General features: G+C 36.1%; 1 protein-coding gene across 2 annotated transcripts in view; it reads left to right on the top strand.

The window, feature by feature from the left end:
• Positions 1 to 24,664, top strand: part of LOC143346552 (glutamate receptor ionotropic, kainate 2) — a 216,424-nt gene that overhangs the window by 128,367 nt on the left and 63,393 nt on the right. For both annotated transcript variants that reach the window (XM_076774731.1, XM_076774732.1), the window contains exons 3-4: positions 13,530 to 13,685; positions 16,195 to 16,406. In XM_076774731.1, coding sequence (XP_076630846.1) covers positions 13,530 to 13,685; positions 16,195 to 16,406 — 368 coding nt within the window. The remainder of the gene's footprint in view (positions 1 to 13,529; positions 13,686 to 16,194; positions 16,407 to 24,664) is intronic.

The raw sequence follows: 24,664 nt of genomic DNA, 5'->3' as shown, positions 1-24,664 counted from the left end.
CACACCAAGGTATAATGGGAAATGAAAAGGGCGATGCTGCAGCAATAGTAACAACTACCTTAACGTTAACTGATCCTCCGATCCCAATCCCTTTCAAAAACTTCATAAACCACACAGGAAAAATTGTAAAAAAACAATGAAACAAGTTATGGATTTTGACCAAAAGAACAAAAATACACGTGCGTATTACATAGCCCCTTGCTGTACCAAAAGAACAAAAATACACGTGCGTATTACATAGCCCCTTGCTGTGTTCCTTTAACCTTGTGCTCGAAGGACCAGCCAAACTGGTGTTTGGGAAAATACCGATAAACTTGAAGTCCGTTGCTTCAGATAGAGAGCCCGTTGCTCTTTGTGGTACACAAGAGTATGAATCGTCTTGCGGAGAGTCTAGTCGAGTTCGTAAGGCTCGATCAAAAACGAATACATAATTCCAAATCTTAATACTATCTTTAACCTAAGCTCGGCTTCCTCTACCAAGGTGACGAAAACGCGTAGCGTTAACCGGTGGGTAGTCAAAGTCGTCACCTTGGCAGGGTGTTTCTTACTGTTACGACACGCAATAACCATGTCGATTTCTTCTGTATCGCAGCGTAGCAGTAAATTCATAAAGCCATCGGATGTAGAGTCAGACTTTTCATACAATCAAGTTTTGCCTATACTCAAGTGCCATTAAGGCGGCTAGTTAAATATTAAATTCATTCAAATCTGCATGGCCTTCCAAATCCAGGCGTTCTATGATTTTACTATATGCAATAACATCGAAAATCGGTGCCAAATGTTTTATGGCGAGTCAGGTATCGCAGGAAACATCTGGGCACCAAGCGTTGACTTGGGCCCATAGCCGCTACGCGGAAAAACCCAGACGAGGGAAAATTATTAAAAATACCCGTTACATGCCGCCTCCCACCGACCAACGTCACCTCCAAACTGATTGGTCTGTATTATTAACAATTTTGACCAATCGAAGACCTATGCTGCCTCCCAGGGCCTTGGGTACGCCCATGGCGAGGTTAGCTTCTTGGAGAACCTTGGCCGAGACAGCAGACAAAAATTGACACTCAAACATCACTGATCAATAGTATATTCAAGACTTTGTACATTTCGGTTATCCGACTTATAATAAACAGTTATTGGTTGTTACAATATTCCACTGATTGTGATTCAAACGTTTACTTTCCGTATCCTACAAACATTCACTCGTCATTAACGTTAACGTGTGAAGTTGAGCATAGTAGAAAGTTTCTTTCACCAAAATTAAAATCATTTTGCTCAACCCCTCAACACTTACCCTTTGCAACATTCCCGCCCATCCTGCTATCCAGTGTCGAGGTACACCATGCAAGGGTGAGCGAGAACGTTACCTTTTTTATAAACAATTTGGGGAAAGCCAAAGCCCCCAAGACCCCGGTGGTCTGCAGATGTGTGCTCCCGCGAGTTTACGATACGTCAATCGCTATTGAGGCAAGGAAGAGCTCCAAGGATTCCAAGTCCCGTGTGGAGTTTGGAGTTTCCTTAATGACCATAACGTAATTTGTCAAGTAAAAATGTCTCGAAGGCCTAATCCTCAAAAATAGCGGAGAAGTCACGTCCGTATCATAAACCCCGCGATGTCAAGGTTTCTTAAGAATCCTTAACAACCTGATAAAAGATTTTTACCAGTCAGCCCGTCCAGACCATTTTGATAGAAAAGAAAAAGCTATAGCATTCCAACTAAGTGCAGGATACACCAAACTCACTCACGAATACCTGATCCCAAATACTGAACAAGTCTATTGCAACTACTGCGGTATCGAGTTCCTGAAGATCAACCAACTACTATATGAGTGCAGTGAAACTGAACAGATAAAAAATAACTGACACAGCTCTAACAGATCACGAAGGAATAGAAAACACTTTCAATACTTGAAGGAAATAAACATCTTCGACAAAATATGATTAATAACACACAGAAATCCGTCGCTAATGACTCCGTAGTCGATGCAACGTAAACCCCTCAAGAAGAAGAAGAAAAATATCTAAGGCATTCGTCAGACAAATTCTACTTTTTTAATTACCATTTTCCCATACACGAAGTATTCTTATCGTGAAGCCAACCTTGAAAAACGTCCTAACATTCGATGACGATTACTTTGGCGAATATTTTGAGCTGTTTACCTTCGTATTCGCCGGAGAGTGGTAGCGAAAGATTGGCCGAAATCGCAATGAAACGAGGTAGGTAGCTCGGGTGAAATTGCACAATCTCTCGCCGCGCCAGGGCGAAAATCGTTTTCTTCCGTCGAAAATCCAACGATGCGCGCGAAAACGGTTCCTGGGATCGGCAATAACGGTGAAGTTTGAATTTATCCCGTCTAACCACTCAACGTTTCTGTGTACGTTAGCCGGGGCTAATTCGTGTTAAATCGTTCCATTCGCACCCTGCTGATTGTAGCCGCGTCTCGACCAGCCAACTTCCTTTCCGCGCTTCTCAGCCATCCTATCGATAACCGGGAGTACCTCTGCGACAGGTTTTGTCGGCGGAAATGGAAACGTTGGCGGCAATAATATCCGCCGCTTTAAGATCCATCCCATTGATACAAAAGGTGGCGGGACCGATGGAATCATTCGGCCGATTCTCGTATTCTTCGCTTCGTAATAAGCCCAAAGAGAGAACTGTTATCGAAACCACCGCGACGCCTGGCACGAGTAACGTTTCATTTTTCTTTATCTTTATTTTTTCTTCTTTTATTTTCTAAGGAAACGTCAGGACGAAGTCTCGTTATTTCTTTAAAATATTGTTGTTGTCGGTATGCGAGACAAGACGGATGAAAGTGGAATTAATGTACGCGAAGGGAAACTTCACCTTATTTTCTCCTGCCTCGTAAAGCTCGGTTGATGTTGTAAGAGAAGGTTACTTAGCTGAATGAATATTGACCTTTGCTTTAGGTCCTCTTCAGAAATTGGACGTCGATGTAGGTTAAGACCTCCATTCTGTTGCAAGGGTTTGTATATTTGGTATAATAAATGGAAGTTATTTACAAACATCCACATAATGAAATAACAAAATAATAAAACCTGTGTTACTATTTTCTTATTTTTTAACATAAATAGTCTTTCTTCGAAATTTTAGAATATACAATTATATATATGATCATTTCTTTATTTTATTATATGGACATGCATACGTGTGAATAATTTTTGTTTACTAACTCGTTTGATGTATACAGGGTGTTTGACTACCCCTGGGAAAAATTTTAATGGGATATTTTACAGGCCAAAATAAGACGGAAATCAAGAATACTAATTTGTTGATTGAGGCTTCGTTAAAAAGTTATTAACAAAATTATTGTTAAAAATTATTAATGAAATTTGTCCATCTACACCAATTTTTTTCTCGAAAGTGCGTAGGATTTCGGGGACATTTGTACTGACCAAAAATGATTGTAATTCACCCCTGCAACCAAAAATAATTTTTCCAGAACGATTTGAAATTGTTTAATTTCATCGAAAAATTGTTGTACCTATTCGAATTTTTTTCTCGAAAATGCGTAGGTTCTCGGAGGTATATACATTCACCAAAAATGGTTGTAATTGATACCTGCAACCGAAAATAATTTTTCTAGAATGATTTGAAATTTTTTAATTTAATTTTTTAATAACTTTTTAACCAAGAAATTGATATTGTTAATTTTCCTCTTATTTTGGCCTCTGGAATCTCCCATTACAATTTTTCCCAAGAGTGGCCGAACACCCTGTATAGACTTAAAATATGTGACGATTTTTATAAGAATAAAACTAAGATCGAAACTTACAAAGAAAGTTTGTGACCAATTTTAGTGGCGAATAGAATGCTAATTTTAATTTTAAACAAAGTTTGAAACAATTTTCTACTCGTGTACGAACTCCGTTGTCTTCACGCTGATTTTTCTGAAACTTTAGACAAATGTACACTAAATCTGCTGAAGAATTTGATAAATTTGGCAAAAAATTAACCATTTAATCCAAGCCACTCCTTCTCTTTAATATAAAATTTTAATATACATAAAAGTATCACATAATAGTTGAAATATAAGTTATACCATTTTCAGAGACCCAATAAATCTGTACAAATATTTGATCAAAAAGTGATTATTTTATAAAAATGAAATTCCTCGTCCTCTATTTGAGAAATTTTAGTTTTTTTTGAATGAATAAAGATATCTATTCTTTTTAAATATTTAATTAACTACCACATACATATAATGTAATTATTGTAACTATTCTCTGTAGAATTGACCCGCTCGTCGCTGATTGGCGCGGGACAGCTAATTTCGCCGTACGCGTGTTTCAGTTCGTAGAATTTGTGTCGGTTTTCGGCGTAGGCCGCGTCGTTTTGTTTATTTGTAATATTAAACTAAAATGGGGTATTACAACTATTAATTCAACCAATAGTTGACAAATTTTTTTTGAAAGAAAAATATTTCATTTCAGAAAGTGTACAAAAAAACTAAACTCATGTTCAAATTAATTTTACAATTATATAAATGTTATATACAACATATGGATTTAGAAAGAATGTCTGTATTCATCAGAAAAAAATTGAAATTTTTAGCTATCCAGAAACGATAACACTAATTTTTCAAACAATGTGATATTTTATGTCGTTTACGATTCATAAATACCTAAAAAGAAGGATGATTTCCCCCTCGAAGTGAAAGAATGGCACAAACCAATTACATTTAAATTTTTAGATAAATCAAATGAACATTTATGCAAATTTTCAAAAAAATCGATGTGTGCCACTTGTAGAGATTCTACTGTGAATCACAATAGTTTCAATTTTTGTTATATTTGGAAACATTTACTTCACAAGACATTACTACGATTATATAATAAATACAGGGTGGGGCAGTAACTATTAGCACCTCAGATATCTTGGAAACTATAAGTTTCACAGAAATGTTTGCTAAAGTAAATTGCACAGTACGAAGGGCGCTATTGGGTGGCGATAATAGTTTTTTTGCAGGTGGAGGTACTTCGGACACTTGAAGGTCACATGCATTTTTTTAAATGAATCGGTATGTTTTTGCTTCCGTATCACGATAGAGGATCTTAAAACGAGTTCAACGACCTATTACACAGGGTCATTGAAGGTCATAGAAAGTAGAGAAAGGCGATAATACTTACGGTTTTGGTAGTAAATGAAACATACGTTTTGTCAACAGTAGAGGAATGCGTAATGCTTACCGTTTACTTCACTGAGAATAAACACTGCTTGAAGGACACTTTAATAGTTTGCAGAGTAAGATAAACATCATAAGATTAGTATCGATAAATCGGTCAATCCGGCACGATGTATCCATTTGAAGAGCAGGTTGATATGCTTCTTATTTATGGCGAATGCCAACAAAATTCTGCAAGGGCGAAAAACTTGTATGCTGAACGATATCCACATCGGTCTCAGCCTTCGCGTCAAATATTTAAAAATGTGGGTGACAGTGTGGGTGATGAAAGAATCGCGAAGATAAACGAGTGAGAGAGAGAGTGAGAGCGTACGCGCGAGCGAGAGATGTGTAAAGGGCCGAAATCGGTGTGGCAATGAACGTGTGCGAGAACCGAAATATAAGAAAGCGAACGATAAAAGACAGGTTCAGAGTGTGGGATGCGAGTGTGACGTTGAGACAAATTGTGACATTAAAAACTTGTGTGAGCACCGAAGTTACGAGGGATAATATCTAAATTGTTATTTCATAACCATATCCCTACAAATTGGGGGCTCGTCCGGGATTTAACGAAATCAGAGGTGAAATTCGGTGCAACAATCTTGTTAAGTCAAGATCTAATCCAAGTATGGAGCAATACAGTGGGTTTACGGTGCAACAACTAAAAGATAAATTGCGAGAGTTAGGACAGTCTACCGCGGGCCCAAAAATAGAGCTTGTCGCCAGGCTCATGAACGTCGAGGCGGAAGGGCTGGCAGCACCCGCACCTGAAATCATGCAGGTGCCGATGGCTGCGGACTATCGCGGAGAGGACGAGAGAAGGACCGAGTGGATGCAACGCGAGATGGAGATGGCTCGGAGGGAACGCGACATGATGCAGAAGGAGCTGGAAATAGCGAGACGAGAGATCGAGGTGATGCAGCAAATGCAGCGGTTGCATTTGGCGGCAAATTCAGCTCGACCAGCGATGGAGGAAGTCAGGCTGCGACAAGATATTTTACAAACATCGACGCCCGAAGAGATACATCGAACACGGATAAGCGTAACGGTGATCGCCGAATTGCTAAGCCATTTCGATGGTAACGGGCCTTACAAGCATTGGGAACGGCAATTCGAGCTACTACGAGGTGCGCATCAGCTAACAAATTGTGAAGCGATGATTTTGCTGGGATCGCGGCTGAGGGGGAAAGCAATGGAGTGGTTCCACTCTAGACCAGAATACGTCACGATGCCCGTGGACGAGTTATTAAAGGAAATGCGAGGGATGTTCCACCATCTCCCGAGCAGAGTGGCCAGGAAAAGGGAATTTGAGCAACGACATTGGAGATACGGTGAGCGTTTCAGCGATTATTATCACCAGAAGTTGATTTTAGGGAACCGTGTACCCATCGACGATGACGAAATTATCGAGTATCTTCTTGAGGGAATTCCCGATCTAACCCTACGGAACCAGGCCCGCATCGAAAGGTTCAGGACGAAGGCCGATCTTTTCGCTGCATTTGAGAAGGTGGTGCTACCGCCGAGAGCCGATGCCAGTCGAATTTCGAGGAAAACCACGGGGGTGGACGGGTACGTGGAACAGCAGCAGATCATCGAGAGGTGTCACAACTGCGGAGGGAGAGGTCATCGAGCAGACGGGTACGTGGAACAGCAGCAGATCATCGAGAGGTGCCACAACTGCGGAGGGAGAGGTCATCGAGCAGCCGAATGCCCAGCAAAGGACAGAGGGGCGAAGTGCTTTCATTGCCGAGAGTTTGGACACATCGCGTCTAGATGCCCACGAAAGACGTCAGCTGCAGTGGACAGCTATTTTGCCGAAACAACTGCGAAAGGGAAATACATTAAGTCCGTAACAATAAATAATTCAGAAATGACTGCTCTCATCGATACCGGGAGCGATGTAACGCTGATGCGAGCGGACGCGTACGATAGAATAGGCGCGCCGCGTATAGAGTATAACCAAGTAAGCTTCGACGGTATAGGCTCGGTTTCAAATAAAACTTTAGGAGGATTCACAACCACCATCGAGATCGACGGGTCGTTGTACACTATTAAGGCACACGTTGTGCCCGAATCGCTCATGCGGCATAGCCTTTTGCTGGGGGCTGATTTCCTAAATAACGTACAACTAACTATCGAGCACGGGCGTGTCGAGATCCAGCAGCTGAGCAGAGTTCAGCCGACGGAGAACGACCTGACCGAAGTATTGCAAATAAACGTGTGCGAAGAAGCAAGACGAGTGGATATATCCCACATAAAAAATTCCGAGACCGCGAGCCGTGTGATGTCTATGGTGGATGGTTACGAAGCAAAGAAAATACGTGAGGTAGGGGTCGAAATGGCAATTATCTTAAAAGACGAAGAACCCGTTTATCAGCGAGCTAGGCGTCTATCCGCGGTAGAACGAGACGAGGTAAATGCGCATATACGAGAGTGGTTGCGCGACGGGATCATTCAACCCTCATTATCAGATTTTGCGAGTCCGGTCGTTCTAGTGCGGAAGAAGGACGGATCGTCACGACTATGCGTCGATTACAGGCAGCTCAATCGGAAAGTTATCGGCAAAGTATTACGGTCTGTATCGTGTAACGAGAGTGCTGCGAAACAAACGATATATTGTAGAGAGGGTAGGCGATCACGAAGGCCCGGGAGAAACCAGCACAGCAGCAGAGTACATGAAAGTTTGGGTCCACGACTCAGGCTCCGACCGAAGCGACGAAGAAAACGCGGAAAATGTCTGAGGCCAGACATCGCTGCAGGACGGCCGAGTGTGGGTGACAGTGTGGGTGATGAAAGAATCGCGAAGATAAACGAGTGAGAGAGAGAGTGAGAGCGTACGCGCGAGCGAGAGATGTGTAAAGGGCCGAAATCGGTGTGGCAATGAACGTGTGCGAGAACCGAAATATAAGAAAGCGAACGATAAAAGACAGGTTCAGAGTGTGGGATGCGAGTGTGACGTTGAGACAAATTGTGACATTAAAAACTTGTGTGAGCACCGAAGTTACGAGGGATAATATCTAAATTGTTATTTCATAACCATATCCCTACAAAAATGTGTATGATAAACTTAGGCAAACCGGTAGTTTAAGTGTTCGTAAAAGTGAACGCCAGAAACGAGTAATTAACGAAGAAATGGAAATCGGTGTGCTCGCTAGTGTGTCTAGAAATTCTCATATTAGTTCGCGACAAATTGAACGCGAATCTGGCATTAGTAGGAGGAGCGTACTTCGCATTTTGCACCGTCACAAATTTCATCCGTATCACGTTAGTCTTCACCAAGAATTGCATGGGAACGACTTCATGAATCGCGTTGAATTTTGTCGATGGGCTATACGTCAGATTCAAAACAATGAGCTTTTTTTTAATACCGTCTTATTTACTGATTAAGCAACATTCACAAATCACGGGAATGTTAATTTGCATAACATGCATTTATGGGCAGCGGAAAATCCACATTGGCTGCGACAGGTTGAACATCAAAAACAATGGTCTGTGAATGTATGGTGCGGTATCATAGGTGATAAAATTATTGGACCTTATTTTATCAATGGAAATTTGAATGGCAACGTCTATGCTAATTTTATTAAGGATACATTGGGTCTTTTTCTAGAAGAGTTACCTTTATTTACACGACAAACCATGTGGTATCAACATGATGGATGCCCAGCACATTATTCATCGATTGCGCGAAGGGAACTCGATGAAAAATTTCGAAATCGTTGGATTGGACGCGGCGGTCCAATATCGTGGCCAGCTCGTTCACCAGACATAACACCTTTAGATTTCTTTCTGTGGGGAACACTGAAAGAGAAAGTGTACAAAGAAGTACCAACTACATCTCTCGATATGCAACAGCGAATTATTGCAGCCTGTGCATCAATAAGTTCTGACGCTGTAAGACTTGCAAGTCAATCAATCGTAAAAAGAATCCAACGGTGCATTGACAGTGATGGTCATCATTTCGAACACCTACTATAAACATGTTTCATTTACTACCAAAACCGTAAGTATTATCGCCTTTCTCTACTTTCTATGACCTTCAATGACCCTGTGTAATAGGTCGTTGAACTCGTTTTAAGATCCTCTATCGTGATACGGAAGCAAAAACATACCGATCCATTTAAAAAAATGCATGTGACCTTCAAATGTCCGAAGTACCTCCACCTGCAAAAAAACTATTATCGCCACCCAATAGCACCCTTCGTACTGTACAATTTACTTTAGCAAATATTTCTGTGAAATTTATAGTTTCCAAGATATCTGAGGTGCTAATAGTTACTGCCCCACCCTGTATAAATGTATTCGTCATATTTCTTCTTGTATGGTATCTTCAAAGCATTTTATCCAGTAAAACGTATAATCTTACAATTAGTCAAAGACAGCCTCAAACGTCTGTAACCATCCGCATTACCTTCTCGTTAACTGCTCACGCATCGATCTTGCTTCCTCTACCTGTTACAATCAGCTTGATTGTTCTTCCATTTGCATTGATCATTGCGACGTGCGGCAATTACCTTGTCTTTGAATTGTTTTCGACGTTCAATGCACTGACTTCGGAACTCAGTAATCTATTGTCACGTGGTAACTCAGAATATCAAATTATCAACGAGACCGCAAAACGCAAAATTAAATTAAATTTGAAATAATTGAACAATTACAGAGTAAAATAATCGAACAGGAGAATCTAGTACAACGCATTACGTATAATAACCAATATGACTGTTTCGCTGAAAACACATCTTCGTAGCTGACATAGGAATTTCTCCCAACTGTACCACCTAGTGAATAATAACATTTTGCAAAGTATTTTATTCAAATAAACACTTTTACGAATAATTAAGATCTGTGATGTAGAAATTACTAAAATACAAATTTTATGCAAGTATGTTAGGCGAGTGAAAACAGTGCCTTTGATGCGAAATTTTATGCGAATAATAAATAAGGAAGTAAATAAATTTGTAAATATCTGTTTGCAGCTTTTATTCCACCAAACAATTTTAATGAAATAAATAAAATAAATCTGAAGATTGAATTCAAAATTGTTTTTGTAAATTTAGTTTAAAAATAATTCCATTTCATTTTCTAATTTTATTTAACGAATATTAAATCTCTAATGATATGCAAATAACGCTAATAGTTTCATATACCCATTACAAAGTACATTTAACTGTTTATACGTACATTATATTAACTTTATGTGAGAAGTATATTACGTATTTTAACAACAGCAGAAATATATGAATAACCTTCATTTTCCATAATTAAATTTTGTACGTTTTAATTTAAAGTTTAAAATTTCACATATGTTAAGCTTTCGCCTACCCATTTCTCATTTTAACGAATAATGAATTTGTCTCCCTATTAATTTGGATAATTGTCGTTATACTGGATATGATATATTTACAATATTATAGATATTCAATTTACACGATATTAACGTCGAATAATCCTTACTAAATTAATGTACTCATTGTGAGTTTCAAACTGAATGATTCGAAATACTCCTCCCCTAAAAAAGTAAAGAGAATTTCTGCGTTTAAAATTTATAAATAAAAAGTTTTCGTTACTATAATTAATTTAAACTTTCGTTATTCTTTTTTAATTGATATTAGTTATTTGAATCTTTTATTTGTTGAATATAAGTAATTATTCAATGAAAGATTGTAACTAAATACTTCGAAAACTCTACTAATCAATAAATAAATCATTTTTACTGTAGCATATAGTGTGCTCCACTTGACAATCTTAAACTTGGGTTGTATTTCATATTTTATTACACTGCACTATACATACTCATAGTATATCATACTTTATTTCCACTTATTACACGAATAAAAACTTTTTCGGGCTGTTCCAATATTGCCAGAGTTATTTTCCGTACTGAAATCGACTACGATCAACCGTAATACAACTAGGATGTAGCTTAGGGTCACGTGCCAAGTTTATAGAACTGTATTTACGTATTTTGTAATTTAATAATATACAGGGTGTCTCGCCACCCCTGGGAAGAATTTTAATGGGAGATTCTAGAGGCCAAAATAAGATGAAAATCAAGAATACTAATTTGCTGATTGAGGCTTCGTTAAAAAATTATTAACGTTTGAAGTTCCACCTGTAGAACAGCAATCTGCGAACAGATGTGCGCACGCTGAAAGTTACGGCAGGTCAGTGCTAGTGATTACCCGCGTCTACAACTATAATGAAGCATATCTAAGCGAATCTATTTGTTGGTATAGCGAAAACGAATGTCTATGCGAATCTAAAACGATCTGTCGATGTTTTCGCCGTTTAGATATAGACATATTTAATAATTATTTACTAATTGTGAATAATTATTAAAATAAACCCTCCTGAAAACAAATAAAGAACAATTAAACTAGTTTGCATTTGTACAAGGATATAAACGCCGTAGATAGTCAATTTCGTGTTGGATTTGTGATACGAAACACACATTTTATGTACCCCAGCAGTCAACGACCGCCAGTTCGTCGTTTGCGTGAGGACCACTAGCACTGGCCTGTCGCAACCTTCCGCGCGCACACAGCTGTTCGCAGATTGCCTTTAAAGTTTCCTATAGGCGAAACTTTAAACGTTAATAACATTTTAACAAAGCCTCAATCAGCAAATTGATATCTTTGATTTTCGTCTTATTTTGGCCTCTAGAATTTCCCATTAAAATTTTTCCCAGGGTTGACCGAACACCCTGTATGTATTTCACACCCGTAGTGGATTTAGAAGATATTAGGATTTCTAAAGGTTTATTATACGGACGAGTGAACGCTGCTATTTTTCAGAGTCCATAGAATAATGTTTTTAGCGATCAACAAGGTGAATTGATGATTAAGGACCTAGAAGGCTTTTAGTTATTACACTGTAATAAATATAATATATTTTTGTTGGAGTTCAACGACGTAAACGATATCTTACAAATAATTCTTCTATATACAGGGTATACTGGAATTTTATTTATCGAATATTTGAGTCACTGAAGTTTTAGAATATCCTAATGCAAACAAATTCGATAAGCAGGCTTAGCCTTAGTCAACAACTGACGCGTGATGATACATACAATAGCAATTCGTTCATTTATGAGTTTCTAAAAAAGCCTTAACTTACATACAGGATGTTCGACCACCCCTGGGAAAAATTTTAATGAGGGATTCTAGAGGCCAAAATAAGACGAAAATCAAGAATACCAATTTGTTGATGAAGGCTTCGTTAAACAGTTATTAACGTTTAAAGTTCCGAACGTACTGAATTTTTTTGTCGAAAATGCGCAAGATTTCGGGGGTATGTTTATTCACCAAAAATGATTGTAATTGACCCCCGCAATTGAAAATAATTTTTCCAGAACGATTTGAAATTTTTGAATTTAATTGTTAATAACTTTTTAACGAAGCCTCCATCAAGAAATTGGTATTCTTCATTTTCATCTTATTTTGGCTTCTAGAATCCTCCATTAAAATTTTTCCCAAGGGTGGTTGAACACCCTGTATATATAAAATGCTGCATTTTCGCATGTTCTTGCGCATGTTCCACCTACTTCCGTTTCCCGTTTTGGAAAAGACTGAAGAGAGCGTCAGCACGTGTACTTTTTGTATCAAGTTTTTCTGTATCATATTCTCAATAAAGTTTACTACAATTTTCTGGATCAATGAGGGGACTCAAACCCTTATATTTTATAACTTAATAATGCATGAAATGTCATTAGTATACATGCACGGAATAAATCAAATACACTAATGTCGCTATTCGGTGGAAAGAACATTTAGTGAAACGCCATTTCTGAGAATTTTGCTCTCCTGCAGTCCCATCTACAGATCATGGGTTACTGACCCCGAAGAAGTAGATCCCTAAAGTCTGTCAATAAGAGTAACCCAGAAGCAAAATCCTTACTATTAAATGTGGCTTGGAATCCAGAGGATCTGTCCTATCTCGTTCCTTTGACGACTTGGTTGAAAACGGAGGGCAAAGGTTTGTAATTCCGAGTTCTACACTCAAGAAGTAAAAAATGTTCACAAGTCAAATTCTGTGAACTAAATACACCAAGATTCGCAGAGAATGAACAAAACTAGGTACTATAGATCCTATATTTGCTTAAAGATCCTATAGTTGCAGAAACTTGGTACGTGACTTGAAGTCACATTCCGCTAGAATTAGGGATAAGTTCGTCCAAGCTATTGTCAGTCGAATTCCGTACAGCGTTTCGTCGGTATCTAATTAAACTCGAATTACTCGCGCGAGAACCCCAGAGCCCGCGTCGTTCGACATTCGGAAAAGTTCTCAAGTAGCTCGAAGTATGTTTGATAAGACTGCCAACTAATATGTTGCATTTTTTATTGTTATCAGGCGCAATCTTTCACTCGGGGGACGAGGAGATCAGGGCTGCGTTTGAAAAGGCTGTGAACGAGTCGAGATTCGAACACGTTGCGCCCACGTTCGAGTTGCAGCACGTCATCAAGATGGTGGATGTTAATACCGACAGCTTCAGGACCGCCGCCGCAGGTTCGTACGAATATTCGGTACAGCTTCTAAGTAGTTTAGCGCGCCGGATGCTAGAAGCAAAATCAGCCACGACGAGGGGATTAAAACAACTAATGAACTAATTAACGGTGCTCATAGACGCGGCAACTGGCAGCCATTCGACCGAGAAACTTCGACGTCGCGTCTTGATTAATTGTACGGGTGTCGGAAGGAAATGCGAGTGTCAATTACCAGCGAACAGTATCGGGGGAAAATAACAATCTCGTTTGTTACGGTTTTCTCACGGTCGTCCGGCGCCATGGACTTCGACGCCAGTTGTCTCCGTATCGTGATAAATTTAGCGTTAAATCCTTCGCGGCAAGATGGCGACCGGACAGTAAAACCTCGTCGAACGGACGAACTTCTTTCGCCTTTGCGTCGAGGCGGGATTTTATGCTCGGAGAAAAACTTTCTTTCTGTTCAAGTGGAATATAGAGGTAATAAATTAATATATAAAGCAAACAAAACGTATTAATACTAAACCTACCGGCACTTCATGTATACCCATTCCTACCATGACCGGTCAAATGACCAGTCTTCCTTTTTCTCTTTTACGAGGCAACGTACTTCTAATTTTTGCATTATATGTATAGAAAGTTATGTTTTGATGTTTATTCGTAAGATATCCTTCTCTTTTATGTCTCATATTTTTTCTTAAAGCATTTAATTCTAAGAACCTGTACAAAAATATTCAATACTTTTACTCTAAACGTGCATTAACACTTTAATAGTATTAGTAAATTAGTTATTTTTATTGGATTGAAGATAAAGTACTCTTGAAAACAAATTTTCTTTCAAGTCGATACCGTAGTTAATTTCAGAGAAAATAATTATTTACGAAAAAATGGCATAGTAATTACGCAAACACCCTGTACACAAATTTAAATTCATTTTCTATAAAATAAACAATTTATGATCCAGTTTTATGGCACACCAGTCGTATGATCAATGGGAAGTGCTGAAACTACTTTGGGTATGTAGCGTCAAAGTAAATGTGAAAATAAACATAGAAGATAGTAAAAATTATAGTAGCTGGTATAGTCGTTGGATAGAGGATGAAATCCCCTTTAAAATGAGCGTTCAAACAAGTCGATAGCTCAATTAGTTCCGGAGATATAAAGGTTCGAAGCGTTTGTTTACATTCTTACTACGGCCTTGTCAAGGTCGTTGACCGCAAGTGCTCGTAGTAACTAGGTCACTCGACTACTCGTTCACGTACGAGACAAAGAGATACGACGCGATGCATTAGACGAAGACGGAGACAGTCAAATTAAGAAAACTACCAGTTTACATAAATTACGATATCTCGAGAACGGGAAATCGGATAGCCAAAAACCAAAAGCCATTTTAAAGGAGAAGGTTTACCGCTTCCAACGGTGGCTCAATTATGGAGAACACTTCTGTCCAGTTTTTTACAAAAAATATAATTCATTCAGCCGGTCAAATCACTGGTCGTGGTAGGCAAGAGAGACTACATATTTTTTTCAGAAAACAAACAATAAGAATAGAAGTGAATATTGTAAAATTCATTGTACGTATAATATAAGAAAAGTTGTGAAGTTAAATAGCGCTGAAATAATATTGTATGTTAGAAATTCTAAACGAAATTGTAAAAACGGTCATTTTATCGGTCGCGGTAGGTTTAGTGTCAAATTGCCGTGCCAGACATTTTGAAACAGTAGAAACTTGCTATTAAGTAACCACTATCATATGGAATTAATAAGTACATTAATACAAGAAACGTAAAAGCCAATTAATGAGTGTTCTATTATTTTTAAATGAAGATGCACCGTATTTATCAGTTTTTGTCTTGTATTCATTATAAGTAATTTCGATGATTCAAATTATACTTGTTGAATTATTATAGAAAGTCCACTGAAATCGATCAGCTCGATACTGAAAACCTCGATAAAAACGTTTAACCAAAACAAAATGAGAGGGATGCGATTTATCAAACGGACGTTATACAATTACATTTAAAACTGTAAATCATTTGTGAATCAATTGTAACGAAAAAGTTAAAAATAATATCCAATAAATATTTACAACTGTTTCATACATATATTCGCTATACAATTTCTGATGTTTGTTATGAATTGATAAACTGTATGTTTTCACGAAGTTTGACAAATTTTCCATACATTTGTCACAACTTATAAAATTTGTAAATTTACGAAATTACACACGCTCTGCCTAGCTTCTGCAAGTAATTACAAGAAGAAAAGAGATAAATCAAAATTACCCACCCGCATTTATTTTAATTATTCCAGAAAGAAATGTCAAACGGTTGATAGCGACACAATATTAGCCAAGCATTCCTTACACTTAATCGATGCACCGAGCAATTTCGATCCCTTGGTTCAGATTGCTCCGTTTACTCGCGACGGCTCACATGGCCGCCCTCAGCCGGTCTCGAGGGTGCTTCATTTGTGTGTTTAGTACAACGTAACTTACCTAACTGGCACTGTGGAAGATACCCTTAACGTTGCAGCTTGCGAGCTCATCCAAGAAGGTGTGGCGGCGATCTTTGGCCCTGTGAGTCCCTACACGTACGGAATTGTCGCGAGCACTGCGGCACGCTTCGATATTCCGCACATCGATTTTACGTGGCGACAGAACGAGGAACTGCAGGTCGACCAGAAACCGAAAAATCTGACGCCGATGACCATTAACGTATATCCCGATAGTGAGATGATTGGCAAGGTAAATGGGAGTTATAGTAGCCATTTTTTTCAAACATGAATGTGATAAATTGTGTAGAAATTAACACAATATGGGAGAATGTTTAGAAAATGATATCTTATTTTTATTTACATATATTTGTCTTGATTACGATATAGATCTTTCGGTTTTCTTCATTTATGCGTAAAACCATCTTTCAATCGATCCTAACCAAGGGCGAATCTAAGGTACGGATGGAGGCAATCACTGTCAAGAATTATAAAATCTTTAGAACATATATTTATTTTAATATACTACAAATAAATCAATTATATCGAAATTTTAAATCGTGTAAAAGGAGGTTTAAAAATATACTGTTATGTATTTTGCCTTCTTTCTCCTTCTAAAGAGGTTCTTGATTTGCCTCTGAGCCTTTGAATATTAAATTTAAATAAAGTTGACGAAAGAACGTTAAACTGAAAGAGAGATATCCACTTGTTGAATTTATCGATCAAGAAAGTAGTACAGTAGTGCCCACATAAATGACCAGGCTCGGGACCGGTCTCGGTCATTTATGTGGGCATGGTTAGTTCTCAGAATTCAACGGGGATAAGGAAAGAGGATAAGTGCGAGTGAGATACAATAGCTGGCACCCGAAACTATACAGGGTGTTCGGCCACCAGTGGAAAAAATTTTAATGCGAGATTCTAGAGGCTAAATTGTTGATTGAGGCACCGTTAAAAAGTTATAGAAACATGTCCAGCCATACAGTATATTTTCGGAAAAGAATTTTTTTTCTTGAAAGTACGTAGGATTTCGGCGGTATATCTATTCACCAAAAATGATTGTAATTAACCCCCGCAACCAAAAATAATTTTTCCAGAACGATTTAAGATTTTTTAATTTTGTCGAAAAATTTGTCCTCGAATTTTTTTTTCGAAACTGCGTAGGATTTTGGGGGTATGTCTATTCACCAAAAATGATTGTAATTGACCTCCCAAACCGAATATAATTTTTATAGAACAATTTGACATTTTGTTTTTCGCCGAAAAATTTAGGCACCTACCCCTATCGATTTTTCTTAAAAATTCGTTTTTGATTTTTATAAATTTCGTTTGACGCCCTACAGAGAAGTTGTCTAATATCTTTTTGTAGATACCTATGAGCTCTATTTCAAAAAAAAGTTTCATTGAAATATGTTCACTATTGTAGAAGTTATGGCCGTTTGAAAATTGGACCATTTTTATGAGGATTTTCTCACTTTACGGGGTTAACGAACAACTTTTCGAATATTTTTGGAATTTCTACATATTCTGCATCATAATACGCGTTGTTTGCATTTTGAAATTTTAAAATCCTTCAATCCGTTCAGAAGTTATGATGTTTTAAAAATTTGCATGAAATGAACAAATATTTCTGGCCTGAAATTATATTTTCGGTACGGAATTTTTTTCTCGAGAATGGTTAGGCTTTCGAGGGTATGTCTATTGACCAAAAATGATTGTAATCGACCCCCGCAACCGAAAATAATTTTTTTCAGGACGATTTGAAATTTTTCTTTTTCGCCGAAAGATTTTACAGCTGCTCGAATTTTTTTCTCGAAAGTGGGTAGGATTTCGCGGGAATGTCTATTGACCAAAAATGAGTGTAATTAACTTCCGCAAACGGAAATAATTTTTCCATGAACGATTTGAAATTTTTTAATAATTTTTTCACGAAGCCTCAATCAAAAAATTGATATTCTTGATTTTCGTCTTATTTTGGCTTCTAGAATCTCCCATTAAAATTTTTCCAAGGGTGGCCAAACACCCTGTATATACAATGTATCGATAACGACCGGCGTCAAGTTACGCTCGACACACTCGATGTTCGAAGGTGCTTGGCTTTTAAGAATTGGTGGGGATAAGTCTGGTCGTTTATGCGGGCAAAAATCTGGTCACTTATGTGGGCACTCCTGTACTTCAATTATCGTAAGATAACAGATTTATGCAATTTATAGAGTATCGAGTCTAATAAATAAGAAATTGGCCCCTCATTTCGTTAATGTTTGTAAGTAATCTACTTTTTTGTTATGTAAAATACAAAATACTTGTTACTAAATAACTTTTTTATTTATAAAGAAAATGTAATAGACGAGGTACCTTATGCAACCTATCCAAGTCAAAATGATTGTACTATGGTTAAAGTTTTATTTCCTGAAAAAATGTGATTTCATACAAAACATTTGTATTTTACGTTTCCGGTGTAATTCTTTGGTTATACGGCTTTCGAAAATTGGCTTTGCGTTTAGATTGAACGTAAACGAACACAATAGTAGTAATGCAGCCATTTTATCCCATAATATAACTTCATCTATGTATTATAAAAGCGTCTGTTGTTCACATGCACGTAAAATAATATTTCAGTCCTTTACAGCTGGTTGACCTGTATTGGCACACAGTGAGATCGATTTTTCTCATAGCAATCATCTGGTGAAATATGCGCATTTGACATGCTTCCTTCCATTGTTTCACGACTCCATTTTTCTTTTGAAGACTGTAATTCGGAGGCATCCTATGTGACCGATTTCAACCTTAAATCTGATAATTCAAAACATTCTATGAAGATTCGAAACTTTCTGAATAGTATTCGATTAGAAATTCTTGAAAGTCTCGACAAGTGGGGTACTTAAGTTCGAAAATATTATAATCTCATATAACCCAAAAACAAAGTCCAATGGAAAATACATATTTATACAGTATATAAATAAATAATAAGTTCACTCACATTGTGGATCGTAACTCATGAGAGAATGCATCGATCGACTTTAAGTTTTTCTTCTCTTATACCAAGAAAACTTATTGTAAAATTTTGTTTAAAAATTAATTTAAAATGAAGTTATAATTTCAATGTTCCCCTAGAAAAAAATAATTAAAAATCGATACCTAAGTTTTGTGGTAAAATACCAAATAAACGTTAATATTTAACTGGCTTTTCGTTACCTCGAATTAAGAAATTAATGTGATTTGTCATTTAATTTATAAGTTCCATCGGTTTCTTAACCGTAACACGATTCCAAGCGTTCCTGATCGTTGTTATGAAACACCCTGTATAATTATGCGCTTCAAAGTGCCACATTTAATCCATCGTCGTTTTTCGAAGCGCGTCGAAATGTGTCGAACGTATCCCGGCGTAGCGACGCATCGGAGAAGTGACATTCATGCATTTTAAATTACGCGCCTAATGAGGCGAATCGAGCAATTTTGAAGTAGTTCGCGCATTAAACAAGCAATTCGAAGCTAATGAGCACGATCACAGACGAAACTTGAGCCACGCCTTTGGATCAGCTTTTGTTCTTTCGCGTTTAGGAGAGCGAGATATACACGAGAGAGAGAGAGAGATATACACAGACAGACAGAGACAGAGACAGAGTGGGGCGGAAAGAGAGAGAAAGGAAAGAACAAACCGATCGTTGGTATAAATTAAACGACCATCGATTAAATCTAATTAAAATTCTTCTCTCGCTACGCGGGTGGAAGAATTGTTACGCGTTTTAATTTTATTTCGTAATTAGAACGATGGGTAGGTTCGCTCTTTGCGCACTCACGATAAATAGAATTACGCGTTGTGCTTTCAAACTCGTAAATTCGAATTGTGTACAAGCCTACGCACAGTGGTATAGAACGCGTTCGCAAATAAAATTAAAAAATAAGTGAATAAAGTTAGTAAAGACTGTGCGTCCGAAACACGATTAACAATTTCTTTAATATTTCTCCATAAAATATAATTATTCTCAACTTCTTTAAATTATAAATTATTACAGTGATAAATTAACTGCTAAAAATATTGTTGCATTTCTTCAAGTAGACAATATATGTGTTATAATATAAATGTTAAAATTTAGAAAAACGATTTAATTCTTCAACTTCTTCTAAGTACCAATTCGTAGCTCGACGAAGCTAATTATGTGATTTTTACCGAAACTACGGAGAGAAAATTATTTAATAAATAGTGTCTTTACTAAGTCATGTTAAACTTAAAATTGTCACGGTGATAAATTAACTATTAACACTAGGTTTACGGACACTCGTTGCGCATATTTTTATTATAATTCGCTACGTTGACAGTTGCATTAAAATGCAGTTTTTCTTTTAATTACAGGATACATCCATATCATTACATCAATTCAATTCAACATAAATTGCTAACAAATAATATTTATGAGTCCTATAACGTTAAGTTTAGAATCTGAATGCGTCAAACTGACGCGTACCGTAAACCTAGTGTTAAACATAATTTGCGTTAACCCCGTGGACACTTCAGTGGCTTGAGAAGCATTTTTTGGGTAAAATTAAGAATACTTTCACGTTAATTATTTCCAAGAAACATTTATTTCCTATAATATAATTCGATTACTTAAAGTAACCTACATAAAAAAAAGTAAAATAAAATTATTGTAAGCAAAAAAGGGATGTTTCGTGATCAAAATTGAAAGCATCTTTATTTGTCGATTATTTTGAAGAAAACTTTATTAGAATCCTCTTCGTTATCAGTTATTTCTTCTAAAGCTACAGTCGACAGTAAACATAATAACGATGAAACCTTACAAAGTAATTTACATTTTCTCAAATTACTGTTCTTTCACCCTATTTCTTAGAATTATATTTGACATAAACGATTCTGAAGTTTCCATGGTCCTATTAAGTTTTTAAATTACACTTCTAGCTATATTTCCGAGCATGACATTTTCTTTCATGTTTATAAAATTCTTTTTTTAATAACAAACAAACAATTACTTTTAACGTTCTTCTCTACTGCTTATGAAATTTGTTTCCAGTGAAATTGGCATAAAAATATAAATTATATTTTATTTATAAAATGAGTGTGTATAATTTTTAAAATTCTTTCTACGTCTTACAATCTTTAAAGTTATTAGTTATGAACGTAATAAATTCTGTTTCTATAACTTTCATAAATTTATATTTAGAAGATACACCCATCTCTTAATTTACATGGTAAATTATAACACTACTTACGCAATCTGAATTTACGCAGCCAGAAAATATATTTTTCTAGAAGCTTTAAATGTAACAAACTTCCAAATGTTTCAAGCAATGAAGATAATGAGTTCGTGTCAATTAAAAAGAAAAAGTTAATTGTTTTAAATTACAGTAACGACAGTGATACCAAATAAAATTTACTTCTGTTTCTCGAAATGTCATAATTATTTTTTTACTACATGAAATAAATATGTATTTCCAAAACTTATAATAGCTTTTATTTCAAATGTTTTTTCTCTTAACTACTTACCCTCATTAATTTAAAAGAAGAACAAATAAATGATTATACCATTTTCCATTCCTTAACTTTAATAAACGCTATGTTAAGGATATACATAAACAATTCCTTGATAAGGATGATCCATAATTATTTTTTACATACGATTCTTACGAATAGTTTTCGATGCTCTTTCTTCTCGAAGATTTTCAATCCGGAAAATATCACAATTTTATCGGAAAATTCTTTCGTCGAGCGACGCGAAAATGTCTCTGTAACCTCCTTTGCCTTCTGTGTTGCTTTTTCTTTTTTTAACAATTTCACGCTCAGCTTTTTACATCGCAGTTTTACTAAGAAACGTGCAAATTTTCCTTTGCATTTTCACAAGAAATAGCGTATTATGAAACATTCAACACCGTTTGCTGAATCCGCGACAATTATCGTGTTTTTACCAAATTACTACATCTTCTAACAAATCGCAATTGTTAGTTTGACGAGAAAATAGTGCTTACGTTTTTGTTTGAAAAGAACTCCCAATCGCTTCGTGTGTAAATATCGTACGCATTCGGACAGTTATTTCGTGCATCCACTTGCATAGTTTATTTGCTAATTACTCTACGACGTATATTCCCCGTTCCAGTTTACAAATTACGAGATCACGCGTGTAATATCTCCGGCTTTATTTAGAGGCATAAAAATGTTAATGAGCGTACTATTTAAACGTTACGTTTTGCACATAGGCCACCATTAAAATGTATTCGTGTAAAATGTAAAGGAAAAGAAATCCACTACAATTTCAGAAAAAGGTACAAAAATTAATGGAATTTTATCCAGATTTTACTAAAACAGTTGTTTCCAACGTTTTCCAATTCTGGATATTTTGGGTAAAATTAAAAAATTATATTGTATTTGATGTCTCCATTATCGAGACAATCAAACTTACAATTTTTTTTTATACCGACAAAATCTTTGAGACAAAGAGACAAGTTTGGAAAACACTGTTCTTCGATGAATAAATCTGACTAATGTCCAAGACAAAACATAAAGAAAAATTAGAAAATAGATGATCTACTTCTTCAAATATACATATATTACAAACTCATAGAAATGTCTATTTCTATTGGTTACTATTTACAAGGAAATATCGCGAACCCGAAGATTCAGAAAATTTGGGAAATTCTATGCAAAGAAGTAGTTTATCCATAACACAACATTAATTTAATTTGGGGGATGAAATTACCCCTTGAAGAGAAAATGCAGATATTTCTTTAACATGGAACATTTCCCGAACACAATTTCTTCACACCAAAGGTGAAACCTTTTTTCCTAAATTTCGTAAAAATTTGTAAAATATAATGTCTAAACAGAAATTGGATTTAGTGTACGTGCAAAACTGATTACGAGTTTTTATTGTGAAAACTACATCCGTGTTAAATGTTTTTGAAAGCACACGAACATATTGCTGAAATTTTTTAATTTAACGTGACCGGAACACTCGCACTGGGAAAACGTGAGGAATATCAAAAGTAAAATTTTGTGAAATCAAAAACAATTTTACAGACATTTCAAATACAGTTTCCTGACAGGAGCATTTAATAACTAAATTATGATTCACTGAAGTTGCCTTTTTAAGCTATTCCATTATTTTTTATGCGCGAAAGATTTGCTTTTAGAAAACTGTTCCACATTTCATACCTCTCATACTGAATTTTACGATGTAATTGTAACAAGTTTTCAAACGGAGATGTAAGAAAGTAATAAGATAAAATTACTATATTATTTCTTATAAAATAAAACGTCTTTTTAGAGATTAAATGTGTATTGTACATTATCTACAACTTTTGTAGAAATTTTTAAATGAACTGAAAAATTCAATTACCATCGATAAATTGCTCTATTAATAATTTAAAAAATCTTTAAGTATTGTAATTGTTACATAAATATGTGAAACAAATAAATTGATTAAGAAGAACATAAATTCTACTTTGCAAGCCAATGTTTCAATTATAGTTGCGAAGTAAATATTTTACATTAAAGAAAGAATTTCTAGTAGTTAATTAGTATTAAAATTGCTCATATTTTTATACTTGTTAAACTGAATTTACATGTTTATTTAACAGCGACTATAGTATTCGTTATTCGAAATAATTTTAACTAGAGACTGTTTTATAACCTAATCTAAAATTAGAATCTACACACGTTTACATTGTGCCAAAAGTATACATAATTAAATACACTAACAAGGAACGTTCGCGAACGGTCCGACTTCGATTTTGATAAAATTTCGTACACTTATAAAGCAGCCAAAAATAATCGACACGTTTTTTTTTTAGCTGCGGTAACTCGAGTTTAAGGGGTGAAACAACTCTCTGAAAGTTTTGGCTCAAGATGGCTATCTCGAAAACGGAAAGACATACGAAAAAATTATTAATGGGCAAGGTTAATGGTTTCTTATGTACAATAACATGATGTTAAAAAATTTAACAAAATACAATTTGTTTAAACAAAATTTATTAACTTAATTTTTCATTTTATTGAAATTTTCATAATGACAAAAAATGACGAGCATTTTATTCCAAATCCATTGATATGTAACATTTTAAAATTGCCTCGTACAGTTTTGCAGATTTTGATGATTTACATCTTACGCGTACATCCACTATGGTAGTAGCCGTTCTAACTTTGATTTTAATGAAGCACTGTAGGCTAGCACTAAATTATACAGTAACAAGTAACAAGTAACAATAACAGAAACAAGTTTCTTAACAGCAATGAAAAAATTAATTGTTTTTATTACCCACCTATGACATCGTGGCAAAGGTGGAGCGATTTGTAAATTATAAATACATGCAATGTGTAGCAATTACTCTATGTAGTTTCGATAATAGCGATACTCGTCGAAAAAATGTTTGAAACATAAAGATTTCTTACACCATGCACATTTAATTATTGCCACGTCACCGCAAATATGGCAACTTGGTTCATTTTCAACAGAATAGCAGTACTCAACAGAATTCTGGAATGCATTTGGTTTTTTCATCAGG

Source organism: Colletes latitarsis, chromosome 10 (assembly GCF_051014445.1).
Source record: "Colletes latitarsis isolate SP2378_abdomen chromosome 10, iyColLati1, whole genome shotgun sequence".
Lineage (NCBI taxonomy): Eukaryota > Metazoa > Arthropoda > Insecta > Hymenoptera > Colletidae > Colletes > Colletes latitarsis.
The sequence above is the reverse complement of the archived record's forward strand: the minus strand, read 5'-3'. Positions and strand labels throughout refer to the sequence as shown.